The 20,449-nt window shown below is 45.0% G+C and overlaps 1 protein-coding gene across 5 annotated transcripts in view; it reads right to left on the minus strand.

The window, feature by feature from the left end:
* Positions 1–20,449, minus strand: part of LOC137435087 (signal transducer and activator of transcription 5B) — a 189,485-nt gene that overhangs the window by 76,353 nt on the left and 92,683 nt on the right. For all 5 annotated transcript variants that reach the window (XM_068128543.2, XM_068128533.2, XM_068128553.2 and 2 more), the window contains 3 exons: positions 11,556–11,645; positions 2,399–2,570; positions 1,308–1,435 (listed from right to left, as the gene is read on the minus strand). In XM_068128543.2, the coding sequence (XP_067984644.1) occupies positions 1,308–1,435; positions 2,399–2,570; positions 11,556–11,645 (390 nt within the window). The remainder of the gene's footprint in view (positions 1–1,307; positions 1,436–2,398; positions 2,571–11,555; positions 11,646–20,449) is intronic.

The raw sequence follows: 20,449 nt of genomic DNA on the forward strand, positions 1-20,449 counted from the left end.
TGTTAGACAGGCAGACAGAGTAAAAAAAAAAACAAAAAAAAAACACTGCACAGGTGTCCAAAGTAAGTGGTTCAGTTTGGCATTTAAAAAATCTGAAATAGGCAAAGCCAAGAAACAAACGAAACCCATTAGAATTACCCTTTAGAACCCATTATAATTATCCTTTTGAACCCTTTAGAATTAAACAGTGGGTTAGAAAGGTTTTTCTTCATTTTTGACGGATGGAAGGATGGAAAGGACAGTCAAATAATGAAGCGGCTTCTTTGCTCAAGAAGTGGCTTCTTTGCTTACTTACTTAAGAAGCTTACTTACTTACATTGCTTACGTAAGAAGTGGCTTCAGCTTCTTTGCTGCATATGCACAATCGGGATGAGATTTCGTACAATTTTACCAATTTTTTGAGAAAACTGCCAAACTGCAGGTTCGTGTTTCGATCCATATACCGATTCATGTTTTACAGTGTTCAAAATATGAAATTTAAATTGACATTAAATTGTGCCTCAATCGTAGACTGACGTCTGAAGACAGACAGACAAAGTGACCCAATTGTTTAACCCCGCTTTTCACTTTGCACACACGGGGGAACAACTCTTTTGTCCAATATCAGAAGACTTCTTTTTAACAAGTGAATCCTCTTGGATTGCGCTGAGGTTCGGGCTTGGAATTTCTAGGAGGAAGTATAATTTGTATGCAATGAAAGTACATGTAATATGGGATCGAGTAAGATCGAGTAAGCTTCACCAGTGCGCGTGCGCGAATTTACGTCACGTCGGCAGCGAGAAGGCGTTCCCCAACACGAACCAATCAGGAACTGCCACGCCCACTTATATGATCTCCGAATTCCTGTGACAGGAATTAGCGTTACACTGGCTGGAAGTCAATCGCTAAAGGCGCTTCCTCAGCGCCAATCACCAGTGCGCGTGCGCGAATTTACGTCACGTCGGCAGCGAGAAGGCGTTCCCCAACACGAACCAATCAGGAACTGCCACGCCCACTTATATGATCTCCGAATTCCTGTGACAGGAATTAGCGTTACACTGGCTGGAAGTCAATCGCTAAAGGCGCTTCCTCAGCGCCAATAATTACATGTACTGTCTAGCATATACTCTGGTATACAAGTTAAAGTGTGCAAATAATAAGTATTACAGCTGAAGTTTTGAAACACTGGAAACAAGGGGGAAGGGGTTCAACAGAAACCCTGTCGTAATTATATTTCTATCAAACGATGTTTTTCTACACACAAACATTCCGTACAATAATTGCAAAAAAAAAAAGTGAGCACCGTTCAAAAACTCATTTGCTAGTACCATGCGCAGCTGGTGCAGCTGGTGGGCCTCTTGCTGCAGCATGGACTCCAGGGAAGCTTTGCGCTGCTGGAGCACCTGTGTACGGTTTATGTCTGGTGGGTTCATCTGCTGCGATTGTTGCAGCTGCGCTGCAAGGCACAATGGGCAAGCTCTCATAGTGGATGCGCTTTGCAGGCCCCTACAGACTGATTACATCTATTTGAGCAAGGATATAAAACAGTGAAATTCATTTATAAAACAGTGAACCAAGGAAGCACCACATACCATTTTGTAAAGTCTTTTGTGAAGCGGTTGATGAAGCAGTCTGTGAAGCCGTCGGTGAAGCCATGTGAATATATGTCTATTAATTACGTACTATTGGAATATAACTTTTTAACCTTTCGACCCTTAATATTGCTGAGAGCCCTTAGACCTTTTAAGACCCTTTAAGACCGCCAAAACCCTTATTACCCTATAAGACCCCTTAGACCATGAACACCCCAAACACTTATCCTCAATTAAAACAAGCCTGTGCCTCTGTAGCGACGTGTGGCAACGCGAGCGTTGGAAGCCGATCCATGCCAGTAAAAGATATAAATTGAGGGATCACAGAGATGAAACCAGTAAGTGCAAGGCTATTTTCCCCAGCCTATAAAGTTACAGATCTAGTAAAGCATGGATTTGGAAGGTACTTCAAAAACCTTTCAATTTATTTCCTCAATCCCCTTGACATCTTTCTTGTTGTTGTCATTGATAGTATGCAGCACGTGCCTGTGGTTTAGCATCAGTTCTTGCAGTGTTGCGATGACACTACAGATGCAATGCCCTCTTTAGCAACTTGTCCAGGGTACCGGCGATACCTCGCCTACTCTACAAAGGACACTGTGCCATCTTTAACGTCCAACAACTAATGCTGGCAGACGTGATGCCCAGTTTAACGTTGACACACACTAACTCCTAACACTCTCTGCAAAACACCAAAATAACAGTTTACAGCTGGGCTGATATTCAAACGGAGGCTGGACTCAAAGGCGAGTACACATATCTCTAGGCTATCCTGTCAGCACACATCTTTATGAAGTAACAATTACACAACTACATCCCTCACACACCATTATTGCGTAGGCTCTCCTGATAATTGATGAAGAATGACTCCTGCCTCTGCTGCAGCATGCGTAGGTCATTGTCAGTTTCCTGCGTCATGATACGCAGCTGTTCAAATGTCTGGCTGATGTGACTGTACCTCTGCGGTATGCTGTCCATCACTCCCAATGAAGTATTTGGCTGAAAAAAACAAAAAAGTGGAGAAAAAGAATATGGACGATCAGAAAATGCGATGTTCCTTTCAATTATTATTTGAAAAAAGGACATCTTACAATACAACCATCCCCATAAACGATCCGCAAAAAAACCAACTTGCAATGAAAGAACAACACACCACAACATTCACAGTCCATTCTGCTTCTCACTAATGATTTGCACCAAAGCCTTGTTACACTTCAATATCCTATTTTACCTTTTTTTGGTAAACAAGATCGAGGCTCGTGAAAGAGTGAGCACATTAAACACAAAAAACAAACTGACACATAAAACATACAATAAAGGGAGTGGGAGACAAGATGGGGAAAGAGAGGGAAGCACACAAACACAACAGTAGAGAACAGGGACATTGGGAGATCTGTGGAAGGGAGAGGGCTGGGGGAGGGGGGCAGGGGTGGGGACGGGTCCCTATAAAAAGGGAGAGACAAAACAAATTGACACTACCAGGAATTTCAGGAGTGAAGTCGGAGATTCAAAGAGGTGGATCTAGGGTGCAATAACGGGGGTAGAAAAGATGAAGGTTTTGGAAGGGGGAAGATAAGGGATGGTGGTGAACAACTGTTTTAAATACCTGGAGGGTGGAGTAGGATTGAAGAGAGTGTGAAAGTTTGTTCCAGAGATGGGAGAAAAGAGGAATGAAAGAGTGAAGGTGAGCAGAGAGTCTTGATTTTGGCAGTTTCACCAGAAGAGGCTTGCTGGCAGATCTTGTGCGACCTGAAGGAATATTTGGGGGACAGAGCACAAGCAGATCTGGGGGAGCTAGGCCAGAGAGGGGTCGGTAGAAGACAAAGACCACCAACCTGCCTGCCGTGAGAGAAAGAAAGGCCCTCAGAATCGGCTTCATCACGGGAGATACCAATTATTCTGAAAGCTTTGGTTTCTACAGCGTGAAGCCAAGCTCGGTGTGAGGCAGGAGCACCAGCCCAGAGAGGAGAGCAGTACTCCACAAAGCTGCTGATGAAAGCTTTGTACGTGGTAAGGAGCTCAGAGGTGCCAAGGAAGGACTTCGCACGACGGAGGATGCCCAGTCGGCGACTGGCTTTGGAGGCCAGCTTGGAAATGTGGTTTTCTCAGGAAAGATCATGGCTGATAGAGACCCAAGAGCTGGAGTGACAGAACTTCTTCGAGAGGGTTGTTGAGAAAGTAGATGGGAGGGTTGTCCAGACGGTCTTTTTGGAGAGACATAGTGAGAGTGTGAGATTTGTCAGGATTGAAAGACATGTTCCACTTGTTTGACCAGTTTGTGATTTTGTCCAGGTCTGCAGAGAGTGAAGAGGCTGCAGACTGCTGATCTGAGGGAAGAGATATGAAGCGGCTAAGAGTGGATTCATCAGCAAAGAGAAAGAGAGGATTTTCTGTGGAGTTGGAGAGATCATTGATACAACAACAACAACAACATGCATTTTAAAAGGCCATTTTCCCTGCTAGAGCGGGGGTTAGCCTTGCGGTCCCCATGACAATCTTCTCCATTTTGCCCTATTTTCTGCATCTCTCCTTGTTAACCCCCTTGCCCGCATTTCTTCTTCCACCATCTTTAGCAAAGTCTTTCTCGGTCTTCCCCGTCTTCTACTTCCTTCTACATTCATTTCCATCACTCTTCTCAACCAGTCACTTTCATCCTTCCTCAACACATGACCAAACCATCTCAACCTGTTCCTCTTCACAGCATCAATCACAGGCTCTATTCCCATCATCTTTCGCAATTCATCATTTGTCTTCCTCTCTCTCAACGATACTCCGCACATCCGTCGAACCATTCGCATTTCCACCCTTTCCAACCTTCGTTGCTGCTCTACGTTCATTACCCATGTCTCGCTCCCATAAATCATAACACTTCTCACACATGCAGCATACACCTTTCCTTTCAGCTTCAACGACACTCCCCTCATCATCAGCACGCCACTCAATTCCCGAAACTTCTTCCATGCACATCTCACTCGAGCAACCGTTGCCGAGTCTGATCCACATTCTCCATTCAGCATGTCTCCGAGGTAGCAAAATGTTTTCACACCTTCCAGCTTCACACCGTCTCCAAGATCCAACTCAACATTTCCTCCATCTGCAGCTCCCTCTGTGCACACCTTACATTTGAATGTAGCTGCCACACTTGTTAATGACCCTCTCAGACCACTACATTTTTGATGAACCCACTCAGCGCACATTGTACACTGAATGGAGTTCACTCCGACACCCTTCCTACACACAGCACAGGGCCACTTCCCAGTTCTTTCCACCTCACCACATGCTTTACCACTTGCCATCACCTTCGTCTTTCCGATATTCACCTTCAGACCTTTTGTCTCCATACATTCCTTCCACGTGTTCATCTTTTCCTTCAGTCCATCCATACTTTCCGCAATCAACACCAGATCATCTGCATACAACAACTCCCACGGTAAACCCTCCTTTACGTTCTGAGCCAGCACCTCCATCACAGCTACAAATAGTAGTGGACTTAGTACCGACCCCTGATGCACTCCCACCTTCACCTCAAACTCAACACTGTTCCCGTCCTTCGTCCTTACAGCTGTGCGCACTCTTTTGTACATTGCCATCACTACTCTGATCAACCATTCCTCCACTCCTAACTTCCTCAATGCCCATGTCAATACTTTGCATTGGAGAGATCATTGATGAAGACCAGAAAAAGCACAGGGCCCAGAACACTGCCATGAGGAACTCCAGCCAGAACAGGAAGGGAAGATAAGAGAATTCCATTTAGGGCCACACGTTGACTGCAACCGGAAAGGAAGTCCACAAGCCATGAGTGGAGATTTCCATGGATACCATAGGAGGAGAGTTTGATGAGCAGAGCGGGGTGCCAGACTGTTTCGAAGGCATGAGATATGTCAAGGGAGATGGCTCTGATTTCCTGTTTGGCATTAAGGACTTCCATCCATTTTTGAGACAGCAGAAGCAGTATGTCCAGAGTAGAGTGAGCTGGTCTGAATCCAAATTGATGATCCAAGATCAAGCTATTGGAAAAGAGGAAGGAGTTGATATCATAAGCGATAAATAGATTCCATGACCTTGCTGATTATTGGGAGCAGGCTGCTTGTTCTGTAGTTGCAAGGATCTGTTTGTGTACCTTTTTTGTGTAAAGCGGTAATGTTGGCTGATTTCCAAACTGATGGCAGATGACACAGAGAAGGACACAGAGTCCAGGAGCAGCTGCGTACGACTGGGTAAAGTGAGTACAGAGAGAGACGGGTTTGGGACACAATATTTTCAGGCAAACACAGAGTTTAAACATTCAGCTTTTTCACATGCAGTGTCAGCTGTTTAGCCATTAGAGGTAAGGGAAGGGATGGAGGGGGAACAAACACCAGAAACAGATTTGACCAGACGCCACCAGGATTTGGAGGAGGGAGACAGGTTTGAGAGTTCAGTCTTGAGATTGGAGAGATATCGTTTATTGGCTCTCCTGAGGGTAGACACACACTTGTTCTGAGTTCTGTGGAAGGGACGGAGATTGCCTTCAGCTGGATTTGCCTTCCATGAGGCAAAGGTAAGTTCTTTCAGAGCAACTGTCTCACCACAAGATTCTATTTACCATGGACAGGAGGAAGGGTATGACAACTGAAGATGAGATGGGATAAATCTGTGCATGAGAGAGAGAGAGAGCAATTTACTTTGGAAGAATTGCAAGGATGAGTTGATGTCAGAGGCAATAGAGATGGGAGACCAGTCCAGATGATTGATGGCTGCTTGAAGACGATGCCAGTCGGCCTGAGTGAAATGCTAGACGCGTCGGCGCTGAGGAGGCTCTCTGAGAATGGGCAGAGATATCTACTTAAACAAGGAAATGATCAGATGAACTGATTGGAGCAGAAGAGGAACAGCACACATTTTCAGGGAAGTTAGTCATAACCAAGTCTCGAAGAGATGACGTACGTTGACTGAGATCCGGGTCGGGAAATTGACAGATTGTGTTAGTCCCAATGAGTCACAGAAGTCCTTTGCTGAGGTGCCATGGCTGGTGAGAGAGGCACACACACCCAGCCAGCTGGCATAATGATCGTTGAAGTCGCCACATGTGAAAAAGAGAGAGTTGGGATGAGTGGATAGAAGTTGGTCCATGTTGTCAGACAGCGAGATGTAAATGGAGTCATCACTGTTTGGTGGACGGTACAGCACACATATGAACAAAAGGTGGGAGTGGAGGGGAAGCCGTAGCCACAGGTACTCCTGGCGGTGTGGTGGAGAGAGGGCAGTGCAGGGAGAGAAAAATGGATAGAGGGCAGTGTAGACTTTTACTATTTACCAGGACTAGCCCTCACCCTCTGGGTGGGAGTAGCCTTCTCCACCCACCTTGGGTGTGCAATGTGCTGCAGCACAGTCTGGGAAATGCACTATATTTTTTGGCATTTGTAGCTGCGACGAGCAGCTCTATGAGAGGACCGCGTTGTTGTTCTTGTTGTTGGGGTGCCTTTTTGAATAGCGCATGCGCATACACTCGGACGTGCGTTGGTATGAGTTAAGAACATATTGCCATGGATATCCTCATGATTCTATACGTCGCAGCTGGTGACCACACTGTGGTCATTTTTCTCTTGTTAAAAGACATTTTATTGATCACAACAAATCATTATTTCATTGATCACAACACAACATCAAATGTTTTTTATTTATCGCAACAAAATATGCATTTTCCTGGTGACACAGATAGCCGTTTAGCATTCAGGGAGTCAAAGAAATATAAAATTGTCAAGGATAGCACCACAATCAATACAGTAATGACCAGGATGAGTCAAAAGGTGAAGAAAGCGTGGCATAAAGATGCAGCACTGTAATCACCAATATTGTAATAACCACTTTGAGAGGCGAGGAAAGCATGCGATTTGCAGCAGCACCGAGATGAAGCGTTGTTTGCTGACGAGGATATCCAAAGGATCTCCAAATTCTGGTGGCGTCTGGTCAAATCCGTTTCTGGTGTTTGTTCCCCCTCCATCCCCTCCCTTACCTCAAATGGCTACACAGTTGACACTGCACGTGACAAAGCCGAATGCCTCAACTCTGTGTTTGCCTCAAAATCTTGTGTCCCAAACCCATCTCTCTCTGTTCCCACCTTTCCCAGTCGAACCCAACTGCTCCTGGACTCTGTGTCCTTCTCTCCTGACAAGGTGGAGAAGTTTTTAATCAAACCTCGACTCTGATTCTGCAACTGGACCAGACGGCATCAGCCCACGGGTCCTAAAATCCTGCTCTGCTGCTCTATCTCACCCTCTCTCTGTTCTTTTCACCCTCTCTTTTGCTCAAGGTCATCTGCCAGCATCCTGGAAATCAGCAAACATTACCGCTTTACACAAAAAGGTGCAAAAACAGATCCTTGCAACTACAGACCAATCAGCCTGCTCCCAATTATCAGCAAAGTCATGGAATCCATCATTGCTTCGGATATCAAATCCTTCCTCTTCTTCAATGGCTTGATCTACGATCATCAATTTGGATTCAGACCAGGTCATTCTACTCTGGACATGCTGCTTCTGCTGTCTCAACAATGGATGGAGGTCCTCAATGCCAAACAGGAAATCAGAGCAGTCTCCCTTGACATATCACGTGCCTTCGATACGGTCTGGCACCCAGCTTGCTCACCAAACTCTCCTCCTATGGTATCCATGGAAATCTCCATGCATGGCTTGCGGACTTCATCTCTGGTCGTAGACAACGTGTGGCCCTGAATGGATTTCTCTCATCTCCCCTTCCTGTTCAGGCTGGAGTTCCCCAAGGCAGTGTTCTGGGCCCTGTGCTTTTTCTGGTCTTTATCAATGATCTCTCCGACTCTCTGGAAAATGCTCTCGATCTCTTTGCTGATGACTCCACTCTCTGCTGCTCCATTTCTCTTCTCTCAGATCGGCAGTCTGCAGCCTCCTCACTCTCTGAAGACCTGGACAAAATCACAGACTGGTCAAACAAGTGGAACATGTCTTTCAATCCTGACAAATCTCACACTCTTACTATGTCTCTCCGAAAAGATCGACTGGACAACCCTCCCATCTACTTTCTCAACAATCCTCTCCAAGAAGTTCTGTCGCTCAAGCTTTTGGGTCTCACTATCTGCCATGATCTTTCTTGGGAAAACCACATTTCCAAGCTGGCCTACAAAGCCAGTCGCCGACTGGGCATCCTCCGTCGTGCAAAGTCCTTCCTCGGCACACCTGAGCTCCTCACCACATACAAGGCTTTCATCCGCAGCTCAATGGAATAATGTTCTCCCTTATGGGCCGGTGCTCCTGCCTCACACCTAGCTTGGCTTCACACTGTTGAAACCAAAGCTTTCAGAATCATTGGAATCTCCCGTGATGAAGCTATCTCCGAGGGCCTTTCACTCACTCACCGCAGACAGGTAGATAGGTGGTCTTTCTGTCTTCTACCGACTCCTTTCCGGAAATGGCCTTGCTCCCCCAGCTCTCTCTGTGCTTTGTCCCCCAAATATTCCTACAGGTCGCACAAGATCTGCCAGCAACCCTCTGATGGTTAAACTGCCGAAATCTCGGCTCTCTGCTCACCTTCACTCTTTCATTCCTCTTTTCTCCCGCCTCTGGAATAAACTCCCACACTCCCTTCAATCCCACTCCTCCCTCCAGGTCTTTAAAACAGCTGTTCACCACCATCTCTTATCTTTCCCCATCCAAAACCTTGATCTTTTCTACCCCCACTAATTCACCCCAGATCCACCTTGTTTGAAATTCCAACTTCTTTCCTGGAAGCCCCGGCAGTGTCCATATGTTGTATACCTCTCCCACCCCTCCTTCCCATGTCCCCCCCCCCCCCCACAGTTCTCTCGATGTCCCTGCTCTCAGATGTTGTGTTTGTGTTCCTGCCCCTCTCGCCTCATCTTGTCTACCGCTCCCCATGTTATATGTTTTATGTGTCGGTTTATCTTTCTGTGCGATTGATGTTAGCTCTTTCACGAGCCTCGATCTTGTATACAAAAAAAAAAAAAAAAAAAAAGGATATACGTGATAACAATTGACACAAATAATGATGCTGGGGAAAATTGTCACACCCAATTGGTCAGGGTCGTGACCAATTAACTATCGAATATTGGTGACATAGCTACAGCCACACAAACCTCTATTTAGAATAGTTGATTAATACAGGGTTACAGAACCAGTATAAAGGCCTACTGCTGTGTTAAATATATCAGATGATATTTTACATCCCATTATAATGGACATCGTATCGAGCGATAAAGTTATTGGAGCATGGAATGAATGTATTGGTAAGGGTGTTGGAGAGGAGGACAAGGAAGAAAGTGAAGATTGATGAAATGCAGTTTGGATTTATGCCAGGAAGAGGAACGACAGACACGCTTTTTATTGTGAGGCAGTTGCAGGAGAAGTACATGGAGAAGAGGAAGAAGTTATTTCTTGGGTTTGTTGATCTGGAGAAAGCGTTCGATAGGGTTCTATGTGAAGTAGTGACATGGGCATTGAGGAAGTTAGGAGTGGAGGAATGGTTGATCAGAGTAGTGATGGCAATGTACAAAAGAGCGCGCACAGCTGCAAGGACGAAGGACGGGAACAGTGGTGAGTATGAGGTGAAGGTGGGAGTGCATCAGGGGTCGGTACTATGACCACTACTATTTGTAGCTGTGATGGAGGTGCTGGCTCGGAACGTAAAGGAGGGTTTACCGTGGGAGTTGTTGTATGCAGATGATCTGGTGTTGATTGCATAAAGTATGGATGGACTGAAGGAGAAGATGAACAAGTGGAAGGAATGTATGGAGACAAAAGGTCTGAAGGTGCATATCGGAAAAACGAAGGTGATGGCAAGTGGTAAAGCATGTGGTGAGGTGGAAAGAACTGGGAAGTGGCCGTGTGCTGTGTGCAGGAAGGGTGTCGGAGTGAATTCCATTCAATGTACAATGTGCGCTGAGTGGGTTCATCAAAAATGTAGTGGTTTGAGAGGGTCATTAACCAGTGTGGCAGCTACATTCAAGTGTAAGGTGTGCACAGAGGGAGCTGCAGATGCAGGAAATGTTGAGTTGGATCTTGAGAGACGGCGTGATGCTGGAAGGTGTGAAAATATTTTGTTACCTAGGAGACATGCTGAATGGAGAAGGTGGATCAGAATCGGCAACGGTTGCTCGAGTGAGATGTGCATGGAAGAAGTTTCAGGAACTGAGTGGCGTGCTGACGTGGAGGGGAGTGTCGTTGAAGCTGAAGGGAAAGGTGTATGCTGCACTTGTGAGAAGTGTTATGATTTTTGGGAGCGAGACATGGGTAATGAACGTAGAGCAGCAACGAAGGCTGGAAAGGGTGGAAATGCGAATGGTTCAGTGGATGTGTGGAGCATCGTTGAGAGAGAGGAAGACAAATGATGAATTGCGAAAGATGATGGGAATAGAGCCTTTGATGGATGCTGTGAAGGGAAACAGTTTTTAGATGGTTTGGTCATGTGTTGAGGAAGGATGAAAGTGACTGGTTGAGAAGAGTGATGGAAATGAATGTAGAAGGAAGTAGAGGACGGGGAAGACCGAGAAAGACTTGGCTAAAGATGGTCCAAGAAGAAATGCGGGCAAGGGGGTTAACAAGGGGAGATGCAGAAAATAGGGCAAAATGGAGAGGATTGTCATGGGGACCGCAAGGCTAACCTCTGCTCTAGCAGGGAAAATGGCCTTAAAATGCCTGTTGTTGTTGTTGTTGTTGTATAATGGACATCACACCCAGCTTATCACCTAATAAAAAGTATGGCATATTATATTATACATTGCTTCATGCTGGCAGTGCAATATGACGATAATACAAGGAAAATTCAAATCCACCAAGGTTCAAAATTAGAACCAGAGGCCTGGCAATAATTGGCAAATGATCTACCAGCCTGATCAGGTTTGGGTGTGGGGGGGTGGGGGGGGTGGGGGGGTGGGGCGGGAGATTTAAAAAAACAAAAACAACTGATGCCGATACGAAATGACTAACAATAACCAGTTTGTAACAAACTTACACTGGAGGCCTCGCGCACTAGCCGTTGCTCATGCAACAGGATGTTCTTGATTGTCTTCACCAACTCCATCGGGCAATGTTCATACTGTGTCTGGAAAAAAAACCCAAAAAAAACACTGATTCACATAGCAAATTGAAAACTTCACACGACCTTGAATTATCCATATAATTTTATCAAATCAAGAAAACTTGTATAACAAAGGGACAGGACATGAAGATACATTTTATAGGTAGTAGCAACAGCTCTTTCAACCAATAAATGGAATGGGGTAAAGCTTGTCTGGTTTCCCCAACTGTGAACTTTGCTAATGATGCTGCGACACACCAGGTTTATGTATCTTGAATGGCAAATTGTCCATGTTATATGTACAATTAACAACATTGAGCTAATAACAAGGCTAAACTTTCCAGCATGTCTTCTTGAAAGTCATGGTGGTGCATTCTTTGCAATGCTGTCTATTGTGTTTGTTGCCTTGCCTGTCCCCTCCATCAAGTCAAATGGCGTCAAAGCGAACTCCGAACAAGATGATAACGAATATCTTAACTCGGTGTTTGACCCCATAGTTCATGTACCCAACCAATTCCGCTATACCAACGTTACCCCCTCATGCCCACTGCTTCTGGCAAAGGTAGAAAAGGCTTTGATATGCTGTCTGAGCAAAAGGCTGTCTTCTCAAATCTTGCTCTTGTGCTTTCTCTTCTCCTTCTCCTGTGTCTGCTCTCCTTTGCCTGTCCTCCACATTCTGTCACGTCTCATTTGGTTGGAAGACAGCAAACACAACACTCGTACACAAGAAGGGTCTCTCCAGAATGAACATCTAAAACATACCATCTGTCCTTTCCATGATCAACCACTGGAAGACGTTCAGTCTCTTGATCGTGGAAGCTTCATCATCAGCCATGACCTCTCTTGCGCAAAATATATCTAATAGCTGGCTTTCAAAGCCAGCCGCAGACTTGGCATATCACCATCATGGCAACTTCCTCTTTAGTAAATCTGAACTTCTCACAACCTGAAAAGGCCTTTTTTGAGAGCTCAATCGGGTACTTTTTGTCCCCCGTCCCTTCGACAAGGGTGAAGACTGGGAACATTGAAATGAGCTCTGTCCAACCAAAAGACCAATCATCCATCCACAACCACATGTACGTGATATGTCCATGTGTACGGTACACGATATTTCAAAAACCATTGACCATTTAGCTTTCATATTGCAAATATCCAATACTCATGACATTATTTCAACCTGATTAGATCATGGCTGTGATTAGCTGAATTATGTTGCTAACTTGGCTTGTGTACATGATATTTCAAAAACTATTCAAGATATAGCTTTCATACAACATAGATCTATTCATCATACCACCCAAAAGGCAGGGGACTGAGAGTATCAGCTTCTTGTTTCCTCTACCTATGTATTAATGCCCCTGATTCACAACTGCCTTTCCTCGATGCCATGCAATTCAAAGCTCCCAAAAAAGAATGGCATCTCCCACTAAATAGCAGAAGCATTGGAAGAGTCGCTCTGACGTCAGAAACAGGATAGTAATTAGCTTTTAACAGTGCCTTCAGAAAATATTTACACCCATTGACGTTTTCACATTTTGTTGTGTTACAGCCTGAATTTAAAATGGTTTAAATTGATTATTTTTTTTGTTACTCATCCACTGATAACCCATAATGTGAAAATGGATTTGTTTTTACAAAATAATTAATAATGAAAAGCTGAAATGTCTTGAGTCAATAGGTATTCAACCCCTTTGCTATGACACTCCAAATTGAGCTCAAATGCATAAATTTCCTTTTATCATCCTTGAGATGTCTCTACAACTTGATTGGAGTCCACCTGTGGCCAATTAAATTGATTGGACATGACTTAGAAAAAAAACACACCTTTCTATACAAGGTCCCACAGTTGACAGTGCATGTCAGAGCAGACACGACCATGAAGTCCAAGGAAATGCCCATAGAACCCTGAGAGAGAATCGTGAGAAGGCATAGATCTGGGGAAGGGTATGAAACAATTTCTGGTGTTGAAAGTTCCCAAGAGCATAGTGAGCTCCATCATTAGAAAATGGAAAATATATGGAACTACCCAGACTCTTCCTAGAGGTGGCCATCTGACCAAACTGAGCAACTGGGCAAGAAGGACCTTGGTCTGAAAGGTGGCCAATAACCCAATGACCACTCTGACAGAACTACAGAGTTCAATGGCAGAGATGGGAGAACCTGCTGGAAGAACAACAGTTTATGCAGACCTTCACAAATCTAGGCTTTATTGGAGAGTGGCCAGATGGAAGCCACACCTGAGAAAAAGGCACATGTCAGCATGTTTTGAGTTTGCAAAAAAGGCACGTGAAAGACTGAGAGTACGAGGCAAAATAGAATGTGGTCTGATGAGATGGAAATTGAACTGTTTGGCCGGAATCCAAAGTGCTATGTCTGGCAGAAATAGAGTACAACTCATCACCCATCCAACACCATCCCTACCATGAAGCATGGTGGTTGCAGCATCATCTTATGGGGATGCTTTTCAGCAGCAGGGAATGGGAGAGTTGTAAGGATAGATGGAACAATGAATGGAGCCAAATACAGGCAAATCCTTGAGGAAAACCTGCTTCAGAGTGCAAAAGACCTTCGACTGTGGCCAAAATTTACATTCCAACAGGACAATGACACCAAGCATACAGCCAAAGCAATACTGGATTGGCTTCAGAACAAGAATTTGAGAGTCCTTGAGTGAGTGGTCCAGGCAAAGCCCAGACTTGAATCCCATTGAGAATCAGTGGAAAGCCTTGATGATTGCTGTTCACTGATGCTCCCCATCCAACTTGACAGAACTTGAGCAAATCTGCAACGAAGAATAGGAGAAATTCCCCAAATCCAGATGTGCAAAGCTGATACAGACATATCCAAGAAGACTCAAAGCTGTAATCGCTGACAAAGGGTTGAATAAAAATTTTAAAAACCACCTTTAGAGGCCATTTTCCCCCGCAAGCGGGGGTTGGCCTTTTTCGGGAACTGTGGTTGTTGTTGTTTTTCGGTCCCCTTTTTGAAGCAATGTTTTACGGCCGGATGCCCTTCCTGACGCCAACCCTTTTTGCCGCCTTTAACGACAAGCAGGGAATTACCAGTGAACTGGTACTCAATTTGCCGACCTCGGAAGGATGACAGGCTGAGTCAACCCCCCTGGCGTTAATTCAGCGATTGACCGGGATTCGAACCCAGGATCCTACGATCCTAAGCTGGCACCCTAGCCGCTAGCCCAACACCAGGCTAATGTATACAAAAAAAAAATCTATTTAACCGAGGTACAATATTTTATTCATTCAATTTTCTAAAAAATGACAGTCATGATTTCAATAAAGTTTCCCCATTAATATTACAGAGATATCAAATTATAACCATATATCAGTTCAGCAAGATGAACAAAAGAAGAAAATACTCTGTGGAGCATTCTATCACAGCCTGAAAAATTACTTCTTACAAACGTGTTGCACAAGTCTGAAACACAAAAAGGAATTATCCAAAATTTGCGCATTTAGCTTGCTATTTGGATGAAGAGTTAGGCGATACAAATTGGAACAAGCTCACAGGAGGGAAATCGGTATCAGAGAAATGGGAAACATTCGTGGAGCAAATGTGCAGTGTATAGAATAAATACGAGGGTCGGTCAATAAGGCATCATTTTCATCGCAACAGCTTCAGGCAAAATGCCAGCACTTTTACACTAATTTGCTGGCATCGCTTTGATGTGAATGGTCGGTAAAACCAATACTGGCATTGCATGCAATTGCAAAGCACTGGGCAATGGCACCATTTTTGGGTGTGAAAATGGCTAATGTAAAGTCAATTTGTGAATAAATTTATCCATCCCAATAAGCTTCACCGGTGGGGAAGACTTGTTTGCAGACAGTCCGCTTGTACATCCACATGCTTCTGCTATCATGCTCCGATAACAAAATAACTGTTCGATCCCTGATCCATTTCTGCACTGCCACTTGGACCTCATCTTTATCACTGAAGGTCCAACCTCAGACAGCTTCCTTCATGAGGCCAAACAGATGAAAATCTGACAGCACGAGTTCCGCATTGCGTGATGTTTGGGGTGACAGTTCAAAACCTAGCTTCTCAATGCTATAACTCTCGCCGTGTGTGGATGTTGTCACGTTGCGGAATTACACCAGTGATAAATGTCCCATGATGCTTTGGGAATACTGCAGGATTAAATTTCAAATACAAAAGTACAGAGTGTTTCACAATACACATTGAAGTGGATGACAAGAACACCCTTCAAGCCTCCAGAATATTGTCGTCACTCTCCTGACACTTGGACATGACAAACTTTTTTGGTGTTAGTGACGACAGGGTTTTTCACTGCATGGATGGATGTTTACTCTCAGGTTCGTAATGATGAACAATTGCTTTAATATGTGGTGATGATGCGTGAAAAAAAAAAATGCATGGCCTATGGCTTCATATCACTGGAAAAGACGAGATGGCATATTCATTTGCTCATAATAGCACAAACTACAACACACTGCACAGAATAATTTGAAACTGAAGTGGCACTCTCCTAACAAACGGCCGATATCTCATGTTCGGATGGAACTCGAATGAATGCAGCAGCATTGGGCCTCACATTCGACATCTATGATGCCATCTGCTGTACTTTGTCAGAGGCTGACAGCTTGCATGACACAATGGGAATATTGCTTCAAATTGAGGACCCCTCACATGGACGAGTGAGCAAGGAACTATTACAACTGCCATGGCCAACAAACTCGAGCAGTAGCAAAAAGAGGAAGCTGGATGCTGCTGACGCTATACCGACACCATACAACAAGAAGCTATGCATAAGGGACATTCAGGTTTAGCGAGAAAAAGGCAGGTTTAGCGAGAAAAAAGAAAGCAAGCATTTCAGAAGAGGAAGAGGAAGATGAACTAGAGCCAATCTGAAAGATCAAACAGCAAATCTGAAAAAAAGATAATGGAAAAGGCAAAATAATATCAAAGGAAGGTGTGTGTGTGTGTGTCTCTGTTTTATACATAACTAGCAATATTACCCATCACTTTGCTGACAGATTTCACCAAAATACAGCATATTGTACTTCACAAACATTCTGATATATTCACTCTATAATTTTTCTGCTATATTCACGATTTAAAATTTTGGGTTGGGGACAAAAAAGTTTGGGAACTACTGCTTGAAGGTACAACAACATGCATTTTACAACAACATGCATTTTAAGGCCATTTTCCCTGCTAGAGCGGGGGTTAGCCTTGCGGTCCCCATGACAATCTTCTCCATTTTGCCCTATTTTCTGCATCTCTCCTTGTTAACCCCCTTGCCCGCATTTCTTCTTCCACCATCTTTAGCCAAGTCTTTCTCGGTCTTCCCCGTCCTCTACTTCCTTCTACATTCATTTCCATCACTCTTCTCAACCAGTCACTTTCATCCTTCCTCAACACATGACCAAACCATCTCAACCTGTTCCTCTTCACAGCATCAATCACAGGCTCTATTCCCATCATCTTTCGCAATTCATCATTTGTCTTCCTCTCTCTCAACGACACTCCGCACATCCACCGAACCATTCGCATTTCCACCCTTCGTTGCTGCTCTACATTCATGACCCATGTCTCGCTCCCATAAATCATAACACTTCTCACACATGCAGCATGCACCTTTCCCTTCAGCTTCAATGACACTCCCCTCCTCATCAGCATGCCACTCAGTTCCCGAAACTTCTTCCATGCACATCTCACTCGAGCAACCGTTGCCGAGTCTGATCCACCTTCTCCATTCAGCATGTCTCCGAGGTAGCAAAATGTTTTCACACCTTCCAGCTTCACGCCGTCTCCAAGATCCAACTGAACATTCCCTCCATCTGCAGCTCTCTCTGTGCACACCTTACATTTGAATGGAGCTGCCACACTGGTTAATGACCCTCTCAGACCACTACATTTTTGATGAACCCACTCAACGCACATTGTACATTGAATGGAGTTGAGTTCACGCCGCCACCCTTCCTGCACACAGCACATGGCCACTTCCCAGTTCTTTCCACCTCACCACATGCTTTACCACTTGCCATCACCTTCGTCTTTCCTATATTCACCTTCAGACCTTTTGTCTCCATACATTCCTTCCACTTGTTCATCTTTTCCTTCAGTCCATCCATACTTTCCGCAATCAACACCGGATCATCTGCATACAACTCCCACGGTAAACCCTCCTTTACGGTCTGAGCCAGCACCTCCATCACAGCTACAAATAGTAGTGGACTTAGTACCGACCCCTGATGCACTCCCACCTTCACCTCAAACTCACCACTGTTCCCGTCCTTCGTCCTTAAAGCTGTGCGCGCTCTTTTGTACATTGCCATCACCACTCTGATCAACCATTCCTCCACTTCTAACTTCCTCAATGCCCATGTCAATACTTCGCGTGGAACCCTATCGAAGGCTTTCTCCAGATCAACAAACCCAAGAAACAACTTCTTCCTCTTCTCCATGTACTTCTCCTGCAACTGCCTCACAATAAAGAGCGCGTCTTTCGTTCCTCTTCCTGGCATAAATCCAAACTGCATTTCGTCGATCTTCACCTTCTTCCTTATCCTCCTCTCCAACACCCTTTCCAATACCTTCATTCCATGCTCCAATAACTTTATCGCTCGGTATGAGCCACACTCTAGAGGGTCACCTTTCCCCTTGTATAGAGGGACGAGGGTACTCAGTTCCCAATCCACTGGAATGCGACCTTCTTTCACCACCAGATTACAGATCTCTGCCATTCTCTTCACACCCCAACTTCCTGCTGCCTTCAACATATCTCCCACAACTCCCGTCGGCCCTCCCGCTTTTCTACTCTTCATTGCTTTTTCTACTCTTTACTCTACTTCACTGCTCGAAGGTACAATGGTGAGAAAACGTTTGTGAACCCTTTAGAATTTTCTGTTTCTGCATAAACCTGACCCTAAAATATGATCAGATCTTCATCTAATAGACAAAGAGCATCTGGTTAAACAAAGCTATTCTGTTGTAGATTTAGTTGTGTGTTTATGATCATTGTCTTGCTGCACGGCCCACTTTCTGTTGAGTTTCAGCTCATGGATGGATGCCCTGACATTCTCCTGTAGAATTTGCTGGTACAATCCAGTATTCATGGTTCCTTCAATGAAGGTGTCAGGGTCCTGAGACAGCAAACCAGCCCAAAACAACGATACTCCAACCACCATTGCTTTACAGTTGGGATGAGGTTCTCATGTTGGAATGTAGTGTTTGATTTTCGATTGCAGCCACTTTCGCCTCGTCTGTCCACAGAACATTCTTCAAATAGCTTTCTGGATCATCCAGGTGGTCTTTGGCAAACTTGAGATGGGAAGCAGTGGTTTCCTCCTTGCTATCCTCCAATGTACACCATTATTATTCAGTGTTTTCCTGCTGGGGGAGTCATGAACACTGACATTAGCCAATGCACGAGAGGCCTGCAGATCCTTAGATGTTACCCTGGGGTTCTTTGTGACCTCCTGGATTCTTGCACACCTTGCTCCTGGAGTGATTTTCGTTGGAAGAACGCTCCATGGAAAGAGTAGCAATGGTGTTGAATTTTCTAAATTTGTACACTATCTGCCTGACAGTGGATTGGAGGAGCCCAACATCTTTAGAAATGGTTTTGTAACCCTTTCTGGACCAATGAGCATCGACAACTTTTTTTCTGAGGTCCTCAGAAATCTCTTTTGATCAGAGCATGACACGCTTTGACAAACCTGTGTGGTGAAGACAGACTCCGATGGTGACAAACAAAGTTTTTCATATAGGGCAGGGCCACCCAAACTCACTCCTGATTTTCATCCAATTGATTGAAACACTCGACTGTAATTACCCCCTTAATTGAGCTGATTAACCTCAAGGTTCACATACTTTTTCTGACAGAAATTGGATGTTGGATCATTTTGCTCAAAAAAAAAGAAAGAAAAATAAGTAGATTTGTTTTGCATGCTTCTTGTTTAATCAGGTTCTCTTTATCTATTACTAGCAGGAGTACCCGGCGTTGCCGGGTGGGGAGGGGGAGGGGGGAGGTAGGAGGGGAGGGGGAGGATAGGAGAGGGAGGGGTGAGGAAGGGAGTGGAAGGGGGTTCATCACCTTTTCGTTGAATATATGCTGGTGAATGTGCCGTTCATCACGTTTCTGAGTTGAGTGGGATGCCGATCAGGAAGAAGAAGAAGCCTTACTACCACCTTCGTACACTTCCAGAATTGTTCGATTTATTTGTGTTCAAATGTTTGGTGATTGTTTTGTATTTATTTATGCGAATGTGTTCTTGTATATAACTGTCATTAATTTTAAAAAGGCTTAGGCACTATTGAGCGATTTTTTTTTAATCCAAAAAAACGAACTTTTTTATTTCAGAAGTTTTTTAATTTTTAGCCTAAAACACTCCCAAGCACTCACTGATGAACCTCTGAAAGTTTGACGAAGATCCGTTCAGCCATTTCTGAGAAAAATGGCGACACAGATACACAGACACACACATAGACAGACCAACAGCTCTCTTATAAAGTAGACTAGCAGAAGTACCCTGTATTGCCGGGTGGGGAAGGGGAGGGGAGGGGGAAGGGGAGGGGAACGGGGGGGAGTGGAGGAGAGGGGGAGAGGGGAGAAGAGGGGGGGGGAGGGGAGAAGAGGGGGGGGAGGGGAGAAGAGGGGGAGGGGGAGGGGGAGAGGGGGAGGGGGAGGGATGGGAGGGGGAGTGGGGTGGGAGGAGGGGAAGGGGAAGGGGACGGGGGGAAGGGGACGGGGAAGGAGGGAGGGGAAGGGGGAGGGGGAAAAGGGAGGGGGAGGGGAAAAAGGGGGAGGGGAGAAGGGGAGGGGGTAGGGTGGAGGGGGAAGG

This window comes from Myxine glutinosa, chromosome 1 (genome assembly GCF_964187855.1).
Source record: "Myxine glutinosa chromosome 1, kmMyxGlut1.1, whole genome shotgun sequence".
NCBI lineage: Eukaryota > Metazoa > Chordata > Myxini > Myxiniformes > Myxinidae > Myxine > Myxine glutinosa.